Here is a 12,251-nt window from a genome sequence, read left to right as displayed (position 1 = left end):
TTATCGTTATCATTTTATAAAAATATTTAATACATATAATGTTAATTTATTAATATTCAGGTGTAATACTTTGTAATTAAACATTTCTGACAGATAAACACAAACTTACAAACCTATATATATATTAAATATGCATTGACCTGATGAAACTAAGCCGAATTTACATAAGCAACTTTTCACCAATTATAATTTAAAGTATTGTATGCACTTAAATTAAAAAATCTTATCTTATATTTTAGAAATATCAAAGTTTCACGTATCTTCTAAAATTATATATATCTACGGTACCAGTATTTATTTAACCTTTCCAATATATTTATTATCTTGTTTTTTGCATGTATAACATTATTTGTAAATTATCTCAATTTATTTGTTATGACAATCATGCATATATAGATCTAGTAATCCTAGTAGTATAACAAGGAGAGGATCTAATAAGTTGAAAAAAACTTGTATCCAATCCTTTTGTATGTAATATACAATAAAATATGTTCAAAATCAAATCATTTTAATAATTAAATATTTAATTTGTGCTTGTAATATCATCATTTCAACCTGTTTGGGTATTTTTTATTTATTTATTTATTTATTTTTTTTTTTATCAATTTTGGATACAGCAAAGTGTATACATATTTACAAAATTAGTTACTTTTAATGAAGGAGTGTGAAAAATTATCAAATGAATTAAAAGAATGCTTCTTTAGATCAAATCTATAAACTGTATATCAAATAGTGAAATGGATAATTGTTGATCCGCTTACTCTGCTAATTTATTGTGATAGAAGTGTCAAGAGGGCACTGGTCACCCATTGTTTGTTCAACAATTACCTACCTATATCCCTTCAAGGAAGCTTGTGTATAACTAGTGGACTATATCATCTATATACTCCACTACTGATTAAAATTCGAGTTAATCAAATTTAATAAACTTAATTGTTTAAGACCCTATAAGAAGAACAAGTCTTGTGAATAAAAAGACTGAGGATAATCATCACTTTTATCCTTGTATGCAGAAATTATTTTTGAAGATAGATGTTTTATGACGAATGCATGCACTGCTAATAATTAGTAATGTAAATTGGCATCAATAGTTATGCGGAGATGAATCCATAGTTTTCGTAGCGAAATAAATTTTAAGTGATAGAGAAATGTTTTTAATGAGTGCACTGTTATTCATACAGTGTGAAATGTCCAGAAAGAGTAATTTTTAGAACTTCATGATGCTATGTTAAATTCCGCGAACTTTCTGAACAACTCTCTTAGTTTAAATTAGAATTCATAACAGTCTATAAAGTTGTAATTATATATACTTCCCATTTCGGTCAGATCTTTAGTTTGTTACATCGGTCAGGTCTTTATATATTCATGTCAGATTGGTCAGGTCTCTACACTGGTCAGGTCAAGTTATAAAAACTTGATATTACTTCCCAATAATTTAATTATAAATGGAAAATTAAACAAAAAACAAATTTTATTTAAAGCACGTTATAAATATCTGAAGATACATTCAAATATAATCGGTCAGGTCATCGTACAGTCGATTTATAGGTCAATATTGATTTCATAATCTATACTTGGATATAAAAAATATTTCATTTCAGCTGATAGATAAAAAGATTTTAAAGAGTGTGTGTGCTTGAACATATAGAAAATTAAGAGTATTAAGCTTGAGGTAAAAATGTCCGATCAGTCTCTGGTCAGGTCATTAAATTATCATGAAATGAATGTATGGATAAATTGACTAAACATTTGGTATAAATGTTTCTAAAAAATTTTATCTTAGTTTTAATCATTATAATAGATAATATATTTTACAGATGTATCAAATATGAATGATTATTATTTCGTCAGGTCATTCCATATTTGGTCACGTCAATAAATTAGCATGAAATAAATGGATAAATGACTAAATATTTGGTATAAATATTTCTAAAAACATTTTATCTATAAGTATTAATAATTATAATAGAGAACATAATTTAAAAATGTATCAAATATTTTTTAAAAAGATAGATTAATAATGATTATCATTAGGTCAGGTCATTTCAAATTTGGTCAGGTCATTAAATTATCATGAAATGAATGAATAAAGACTAAATATTTGGTAAAAATGTTTCTAAAACATTTTGTCTAAAGTATGAATCATTTTAATAGAGAACAAATTTGAAAAAAGTACCAAATATTTTTAAAAAAAGATAACAAATATGAATGATTATCATTTGGTCAGGTCATTAAATTTTCATGAAATGAATGGATAAATGACTAAATATTTGGTAAAAATGTTTCTAAAAACATTTTATCTAAACTATTTATCATTATAATAGAGAACAAATTTGAAAAATGTATCAAATATTTTTAAAAAGATAACAATTATGAATGATTATCATTTGGTCAGGTCATTTCAAATTTGGTCAGGTCATTAAATTTTCATGAAATGAATGGATAAATGACTAAATATTTGGTAAAAATGCATCTAAAAACATTTATCTAAACTATCAATCACTTTAATAGAGAATATATGTTAAAAATGTATCAAATATTTTTAAAAAGATAACAATTATGAATGATTATCATTTGGTCAGGTTATTTCAAATTTGGTCAGGTCATTAAATTTTCATGAAATGAATTGATTAATGACAATAAATTTGGTAAAAATGATTGAATATACCTTTATTCAATTGAATTACACCTTAAGATTAAGAAAATATCATGAAAAAGTTGATATAAAAACTCAGAATATTGATATTTGGAGAATTTTTTGTTGGTCAGGTCAGTCAGGTCTTTAGTAGGTCAGGTCTTTAGTATGTTCCCTCGGATCGTCACTTCCGGTTTAGTGACATATTTACTATAGTAATCTATTATTCAAGTTATGAGTATTGGATCAGATTCTACATTTTAATTTGAGTTGTTGTGTATTTTGAGGCTATAAGTAGTTCTTTATTGTCAGCATTAACTTTATTATCAGTCAGCTTAATCGGAACTACATTTGTTTACGCTATCGTTGGTAGTTACGATATTCATACGCTACTTTCTTTATTACCTATTGTACAGCCTAGGAATGTTTTATAAACACTGAAGGTATTAATTTATTCGTCTAGTCAAGTTTATGTTATGTATTCTATTTCTAGTTGTTAATTTTACGTTGTTATATTTGTTACGATATTGTACGGCAGCTTGTGTGGCAAAAGTAGTTCTGTGTGGGAACTTGTGTGGGAACTCAGCTTCCCGTACAAGTTGTTGATTGGTTGATAGTTCTTACGGCATATTTTCATTGGATAATTTGAGTCATGTGACAGGGGATGGGAGGTTATATAAGCAAGCGCGTACTACGTTACGACAGATTTCAGCTAGTTGTACGGCGGCAAGATTTAAAAAGATAAAGAAGAAAACAAAGACGGTGAGATACTTATAATGTAAATTACACGTAATTAGCCTAGTTAGAAATCTCCTACCACACTGACCATGGCTGACCATATATGAGTTGATTGATTTTCATAAATATGTATTACTGTACAAAAGACTTCATGGTATGGCACCTGATTATTTAAGAGACTCTTTTGAATTTATTTCTTCTAATAATTATGTTTTACGATCTGAAACCAACTATGACCTTCGTCTACCGAAATATCGAACAGATCAATTTAAAAATTCTTTTCATTATTCCGGTGTTCATTTATGGAACAAATTACCTTTGTATATATGTTTTTCACCAACTGTACACACATTTCGTAAAAATGTGGAAAAATTTATTATAACTTGCCGCAACACTGTTTAAGTAACGTAATTCCATGTCCTAAACTTTTAATTGTACTTGTATTTTTACATCATGTTGTATTATTTAATTAGTGTACAATGTTTTCATACATGTAATTGTATTATTATTAATATGTTTAGAGGGCCCCGAGGAAGACTAGTGCATTGCACTAATCGGGTTACCCTCTTTAAATAAAGTATTATTATTATTATTATTATTATTACTGGACGACCTAAACTTGTGTTTCTGAAGAATCAGCCATGTTTTCTTATGTTGTTATTTGTGTATTGCCTATATTGTTATGATAATGAGATGCTGTATGTACAATAAATGATAAGTGTGACTGATCATTCATCTTAAGTATTATTCCACCAAGTATCTACAGAGAGAGGAGCCTGGTCTATTTTACATGAGAGCAAATTAAATTGGTGCATCCTGGTAAATAGATGATTTATTTAGATGATGAAGTAATTACCTGTATACTGTACATGCTGAGGATTCAGAAATACTAGCCACCCCTTGGGTAGCTTACAATATGATGATGACAAATCTTTTCATCATAAACAAACCCTTGTGTCAAGTATCTGCAATCTCTGCTTAACATTTCACACATTTTACAAATTATCACATTTCTGAAGCCTATGATTGAATTCAAATTATCTGGGCTCTATTCAACAGGATCCCAATTGAATGGAATATGTATTTTACATTTTTTTTTAAAAAGTCGCCCGCGTGGCACAATGGTTAGAGCATTTGTACAAGAGTAATGGAGTAAGGAGTTGTTCCTTATGTTGCAGGTTTGAATCAAATCGTGAGACATGGAGACTGGTCCTTCAGATGAGACCATATTAACTGAGGTTGCAGTAGGCGCTTGCACAAAAAAGATCCCTCATTGCTCAAAGGCCCTTAGTGCCAAATACAGGTCTAAATTCGCATCCCTCCACCTGCATGTGGTGGCATCTCAATATGAGCGAAAAATTCTCAAAGGGATGTTATAATTGCATGGAGTAAACCAGAGGCACCATGTATATGCTAACATTAAATACAGATTTCAAAATCATACTTGGGTAAGTAGACATTCACATGTCCAATAGGCTGGAATTCCATCGATTTTCCCCAGAATTTGGTTCTTATTCTTGTATCTAAAAAAAAAGACCAAAAAATTTACATACAGTATGTCTTGTATCATCAGGTGAATTGCTTTGACTTTGGTTTAATTTCTAATCAAACAATAAATACATGAACAATTATAAGGTATTACCTTGCCAAAGAGTAAAATTCTTGGATTCACAATGACAAGCCGATACAGGAGGGTGATGACTGACCTACGAAAAATAATTATTAAGAGTACCATACGAAAATTACCCATTTCTTTATCCAGAATTTACACACATTTCTCATAAAGATTGATATATACTTTAAATATTCCCATCCTCCATCTTAAGTCTTCTGATGTATGATGACTAATATTCTTGGTTCTCTCTATTTCTCTACCAAAGAACAGAGAATATAAATAGTACAAAAGTAACTCATTACCTGTTCTGCCACAAATTTCCAGCCCTTATCATCCCTGATTAACTCGTAAGTTTCCCCTAGTAATGGGTTGAATGGTTTGTGACCTGCCCTGTATCCAGAGCTAGCATATCCACTTACAGCAAAGGCAGCTATACAGATCTGATAATGAAAATCAAATTGGTAAAGATATGCATACCCCCGGTATGTGAGAAAAATTTTAAGTCTTAAGACTGATATTTTCAAAATGGTCATGTACTGGTAGAATTTCTGTTTATTATCAATTCATCACTGATGAAGAAATATGTTTAGGATGATACTGAATTAACATGAAGATCAATAATTTCTGTTTCTGTGACATCACAAGGAGACAATTCATTCAACTTCTAATCAAAAGAGTATACAGAAATAAAGATTTTGGTCAATTTTAGCTCTTGTCTGTTATAATTTTTAAATCTAACCATCCTCTGGTACGGATCATCCTTTTCTGTAGCCCTATCCAGCAGTTCACTGTACTCCATCTCCTCACACAACCTCTGAAGAATTCAAAATGCATGTAAATCACCCTAGTCATGTGTATACATGTATATAAATGTATATAAACCTGAAAATCTTTCAAGAATCTACAAGTATGAAATATCATTTACATGTCCACATTGTGTCCTTTAAAGATACATGTATTTGGTTCAGATGAAAAACTGAATGAATTGCTCATTTTACTTAATTTAAAACAAAATCCTAAGATTATATTATGCAGCCGTTGCCAATTTGCATTCATTATACTGATATTTATGTATCTGTGCTATTTGTTGATCAAATGATTTGTGTCCTTCCAGTAAACCTCTCTTACCTGCAGCATACTCAGTGGCTCATTTAGAGTGACTGGCATTGATATTTTGGTGAGATCCTTCCCAATGTTTTTGTACAGGATATTCCACAAACTGATGTCTCCTGCATCAGGCTTAGGGACAGGAAGTTTGGATCGTCGACCCGTCTCAAAGGATACAGACAACTGATCTTCTGATACTATCAAACAAAAGAACGAAAGGAAGGTTTCATACATCAGGTATTCAGGTGCACGTTTTCTTACTCTATGGTTTGCTATACATTTTATCTTGAATTATGTTAGAATTTTGTTTTATGTACATGTAAACAAGTGTGACAATGACTGTGATTAATCTGGAAGTTGGGGGACTGCTCAAAGCTTGAAAAAAATTAGAACTAGACTTCAAGATTACATTATATTTAGAATGCTTTGAACTTTAATTCTCAAGTGTTGTACAGTGTATATTGTGAACAAAATAATTTTAAAAAAATGAAATCAACTAACTTCAAGTAAACAAAACTCAAAACAACCAAAGTCCAGCACAGGACTTTGATCTGAACTTAAATCTTAGCATCCAAGTAATACAACTTACACATCATCCATAAAACTGGAAATCAAATAATTCTCACATGCTTTATGTAAAACTGGTGTAAACAATTAACTAAATATTTATCATAATATATCATATAATTGACTATATATTTTTTGTGCACAACAAAAATGTATTCATAAATATAAATATACATGTATGCTTATACTTATCTATAAATAACAGATGTCTCTGAAGAAATTGTAGCTCTACTGGTTTGAAATTGTTATCGTCTACACAAAAAGTTGCAGTCTAACTTCTACTGTATTTTTTTTTATCCTTTAGTTTAACATTATAGAATTATGTGTATTAGACGGCAAGACCAAAACTATACGAGAAGTATCAAATTAAAAGCATTTAAATAATTTTTTTGTAAACAAGGCCAGACTGTTTATTAAAATCCAAAACTGTTACATGGAATTATGTACTCTGACATACTCTACAAGTGGTCCAGTTTGAATAAAAAAACCCAAAACTTCTGGAGGAGCATTTTGAATATTATTTATAGACAAATGCATAGACAATGGAACTTTAAATCATAACATACAATTTGCCATGAAATTCAAGTTAAACGAGTTTTTAAAGAAAATGAAATGAAGTGACATGAACTGCATGTAATAATGCATTTCTCAAAACGGTATAATTTGACATTATATATATTTATTAATTGGGTAAAACAGGTAGCCCTAATTTTCTCTCCACAATGCCCAATTTTCCAAAGATTATGAAATTATTGGCATTTAATTTACAAATTCGAGATGCATATGTTTTTGTTGTTTTCAAAACTTCTTACTAATATTGTGTGTTTGTTTTCTTTTGGTTTGTTCTGTCTGATTGAATTACCAAGCAATGCAGTACTAGTAAAAATGAAAGGGAATATGATGGATTCTTAGATGTACAATGTACATGTATATGTACATATATATATATATATATATGGTGCATATCATTAAATTTAACATCGCATAGCATTAAGTACATGTATATAAGTCTGTGTAATTCCGATAAATGTATTTCCTCTAATAAAAGGCTGATTTCTGAAATGTGCCAGTTTCAGCTTATGATTTTTTTTTACTACGTTAAACTTACCCCCTACAATTTCTGTATGACCATTTAATATAAAAAAAATTAGATCACTATAATTCAATTATGAAGTGCTTTCACTCAGTTCAACTAAAACTTTATGCTTAAAAATCTATGAAGAAAAAATATATGAGACATTCTATACAACATTTACATGTATTTAAATACCCCCTCTTCCCTCTAAAATCAAAAAAAAAAAAAAACTTGTTACAAAATAATACATAAGAAGCTGCTTATTTGAAATTCTACAGAGTGAATTACACAAGGGGACCTAAATTAAAAGTATCGAACACTTTTGAAATTAAAAACATGTATAATGCACATGTATGCTGAAGTAGGAGAACCTACCACTCTGGGCTGCATTATATTCTGTGTCATTTTCCTCACTGGACAAATCCTCTTCATCTGACCTCTGAAAAAAAAACAAGGATGTGTACTTCAGGCAACATATCTCTAACATTATAACTCTGATATAATATACTACAGTGTGATACACCAAGAGTAAATAATGTGTGTGTGTGAGAAACATGTTCATTCATCAGAATCTCACAGTAGCATCCCAAACAGGAAAGTAGTGACATGAAAGTGATGTCAACAATGAACTGATCAAGGATACAAGCTAATTCATTGCCATTAAAAAAAAGATGTACTTCATTCGTCATGAATATTAACACTATAAATGTAAGCCTTGAAATAAATAATTATGAAAACAATATTGGCATATAATGGCAACAGATAATTCTCAGTGGAAATCAAAGGATTTCACCTTTTTTTTTTAAATCACTACCTAAATTTAAAGAAGATGCCTCTTATGTCATGTATACACAAATAATCAAGCTTAATTGTCACATATACCCTCATTTTTGGATTAGATTTTTACCTCTGAGGAGGACTCGGACACAGATTCTCGGTTCTCTTCCTCTGCATCATAGTACTCGGACATGGAGCAGGTGTCAAAAGAAGACGACTTGGTCAGGTCAAGGTGATCCTGATAAAAAAAAATTCCAGATGTCATACTAGGAGCCACATTTTTCTAAAATTCCAGTTTTAATTTACCTTGATAACAGTAAATCTGGTGGTCGATTTCATTAATAAATCAGTTTCTTACATAGTAAAACACAGTTACAGCAAACATGATTATAATGCATTCAAGCCTACATAGATGTGATTTTCATTCCCTGTAGTTTTAAAACATATTAGGAGCTTATCAGATATAATGAATAATGTTTATAATGAATCAAAATTTTTTGTCCCTTGCACTTCATAAAATAAAGCATATTTTATGTACATGTAAATGTTTAATTGATATAATCTCTATGTATGTATGGACATTTAGTCCTGAAACACTGTAAAACACAATGGGATGAAAAATATCTTCCTGGCAAAGAAAAACTTGTCCTTTTACACATTCAGCATAGACTTACTCTGTTCTCATTAGGAGAGAGTATTGGTGAGGAAGGTGTTTGTTTGAGGTCAGGGTAAGAAGGAATTAAAGAATCTGCATGAATCCTGCTCAGTCTGGCTTTAAGATCAGCATTCTGCCTTAGAGCCTACAAATAATTAACAAACATTCACAAAACACTGAAACACCATCTCTAAACACACTGTTCATTTCATCACATGTTTTAATCAAGGGAATAAATACCTCATGCAGATTTTGCTTCAGTAGTACCACCGCACTGGAGGGTAAGGCCAGATCACTGTCCATTTCTAAGGCATTCTTTAACCTTTCCCTCTCTGTTGTCATTGTGTGTAGTAATGATTTCAGATTCTTGTGAGCTGTAACATTTAAACTTTAAAGCTTTACCTTATACAAAATACTGTAAACATACATAAATTAATGTACTCAAAGTTTAGCAATCTTCCTCATCAACTGAATAGAGTAAAAATACAAGCTTCTATATGTATTCCTTTTAATCATACATTAGTGTGTACTTGAATTAGCAGACAAGAAGCAGCACCAAAGGGCTAAAATATCCCAAATTAAATATGTGTATCATACTAAAGATGAACTGTCATTTCAATTAAAAAAAAAAAAAACTTTTCTTGTTTACATTTCTTCTGTTTTGAATTATTATATTCTCATTTTCACCTCTTTCAGCCTTTGTACAGAAGTCCTCTCTCAGTTTGATCTCCTTGATTTGTTGTTCATGTGCCGCGGCCATTGTGACATGATCTGGTACACTTCGTGGTCTGTTGGAGTGGTCATGGGCGTACTGTAGCAGGTTAGGGTTAGAGCTGCTGCTCCTCATTTGTACCTCCCCTATACTGGGAGATGGGGATGTGGCTGTGGTCTAAAATTGACACAAACATCTAACATTACAAATTGACGAAGACTTACATCCTGAAAATTATCAGGCAGTTAAATTTCTATGAACAACTTTAATTTTTTTTTTTTTATAATCAAAGCATGTTTATTCATAATTGACGTGCAACATACATGTAAATATACCAAAATATAAACTTTTAAGACTGCTCAACTAAATTATCTGTTTTATATCACACCATTTGTACAACTGTGAAAAGTACAGGACATTTGCTTGCAAATTTCTAATTGTTGTTTAAAATCATATTCTTTTCCTAGTAAAATAGATAATAAAATCTCATTTCATAATTTTTGTTTCTTTTTTACATACAGGACTGGCATCGTAGTTGACTGAAGTATCACTCTTTTTATCTCTTTTCCTGGAACTCTTCAGTCCCTGGGCCTTCATTTTCTTCTTATCCACATTTTCAGTTTCTTTAACCTTAAGGCACAAAAATATACAACAAATGAGGATAACAGTGTCTTTAATTAGTAGTTTTTGTTCTCTTTCAGTATTGATGGGAAGTGTTCATCAATGCATTAACCCTCTAAAATTTCCCTAGCTTAGGACACAGTAAATCAATTCTTTGCATTATGTCCCAAGATCAGGTAGGAAAATCCATTTAAAAAAAAACAATCACATGCATGTCATATTTTTCACTATTTTTCTCTGTATTTTCTGGAAATATCCAGATCCATTTAATCTTTATGTTACAGTATTCTTGAAATCTGAGAGAAATAAGAAGTTGATTAAATGACCTTGGGTCAAGGGCATGACACACCTTCAGGTCATGAGCAATCTTTGTATGAAGTGTAAACTTCCAATGTTTCTCCATTAAAAGTTGTAGACAGGACAAAAAGTATATACTTTTTCTGCCAGTGATCTTAAAATTATTGAATGATCTTGGTCCAAGTCATGACACACCCCCATGTCATAAACAATCTTTGTACCAAGTATGAGCTTCCAATGATTTCTCCATTACAAAGAGAAGACTACATGGACAGACAGAGAGACAAAGTGATCCTACCCCCCCCCCCCCCCAAAAAAAAAAAAAGAAAAAATTGTTTACGAGGGGTTTAAAAAGATAATCTCTTGCTTCAAAAAAAAAAAAAAAATGCCAAATTTAATTTCACATTTTTGGTCTGAGAAACTAAAGACTAATTTTTTGTCCATATTTATGCTATTGTGTGAAATTGCATTTTTTTTTCAAATGATCAGAGTACCTGAAAATAAAGAATACAAAGTACATATCATCTTTTTCTCATTTATAATCAAATATTCTCTTAATTATTGAATGTGTTTTCTAAATGTGTGGGGGTTCTTTTTCTTTTGTTTGTTTTTTGCTTTTTTTGTGACTGGAGGATACATTTTAGAAGAAGAAATAACGGACGTAAAACAAAGATATTGTTTACCACTGCCTTATTTCTTCAATGGATGGCATCCACAACATTTCACTGTTGCATAAATTTGTAGTACTTGTAATAAAACACACTCACCTCTTGATCTGAAGTCAATGGAAGATTTTTTATCTGATCCAAGTCCTCTCTGAGCTCACACAAAAGTTTCTGAGTATTCTTCATTTCTACAAAAATGCAATATTTAATAGGCTTATAAACGTATCTTATTCAATAGACATTTTAAGAAGGACCTACAGATTTAATCCATCAATAGGTTACATACAATACGTTCTATTTCCACTATGGAAGAGTTATACTTCTTAGTGCGCTCTTTTGTGAAAAAGTCGGAAAATGTACAAATCTCACGGGATTTCTGGGACAAACGTAACATAAACATGTAATCAATATATTGAATGTCGATGAACAATTCCTAAGAAAATGCAAATGAAATGTTTATTGTTGTGGACTTTATATACATCAAGAGTAGGAATGACAACGATATCGATTTATATCTATTGTTGATCGTATGTATCTATTTATCGTATGGTACATCTAAATACAATACACATGCCTCGGAAATGTCATATTTTTTATTAATGGATGATAAAGTTAGGGGTCTCGCTCTCTTAAATATGTCCTTTAGTTCTTCTATTCTTCAACTGGAATGACAAATACATTTAAGATTTAAAATTGGATTGAGATTGGCATGTTTTGTATTATCCGCAACGCCATGCTGTCCCAGTCAGACGACCAAACGCGCCTCTAATTTTGAAGAGTTCACTAA

At 30.6% G+C, this 12,251-nt stretch overlaps 1 protein-coding gene across 2 annotated transcripts in view; it reads right to left on the bottom strand.

The window, feature by feature from the left end:
• The window catches only part of LOC133197226 (oxysterol-binding protein-related protein 6-like), a 30,714-nt gene that overhangs the window by 6,773 nt on the left and 11,690 nt on the right, over positions 1-12,251 (bottom strand). For both annotated transcript variants that reach the window (XM_061333144.1, XM_061333145.1), the window contains 12 exons: positions 11,567-11,652; positions 10,401-10,511; positions 9,857-10,058; positions 9,410-9,543; positions 9,189-9,314; positions 8,645-8,752; positions 8,113-8,176; positions 6,117-6,292; positions 5,728-5,802; positions 5,291-5,428; positions 5,016-5,079; positions 4,818-4,896 (listed from right to left, as the gene is read on the bottom strand). In XM_061333144.1, coding sequence (XP_061189128.1) covers positions 4,818-4,896; positions 5,016-5,079; positions 5,291-5,428; positions 5,728-5,802; positions 6,117-6,292; positions 8,113-8,176; positions 8,645-8,752; positions 9,189-9,314; positions 9,410-9,543; positions 9,857-10,058; positions 10,401-10,511; positions 11,567-11,652 — 1,363 coding nt within the window. The remainder of the gene's footprint in view (positions 1-4,817; positions 4,897-5,015; positions 5,080-5,290; positions 5,429-5,727; positions 5,803-6,116; positions 6,293-8,112; positions 8,177-8,644; positions 8,753-9,188; positions 9,315-9,409; positions 9,544-9,856; positions 10,059-10,400; positions 10,512-11,566; positions 11,653-12,251) is intronic.

Source organism: Saccostrea echinata, unplaced genomic scaffold (genome assembly GCF_033153115.1).
Source record: "Saccostrea echinata isolate AGI-Se365-2 ecotype Australia unplaced genomic scaffold, CSIRO_AGI_Sech_v1 ptg000030l, whole genome shotgun sequence".
NCBI classification, from domain to species: Eukaryota; Metazoa; Mollusca; class Bivalvia; order Ostreida; family Ostreidae; genus Saccostrea; species Saccostrea echinata.
The sequence above is the reverse complement of the archived record's forward strand: the minus strand, read 5'-3'. Positions and strand labels throughout refer to the sequence as shown.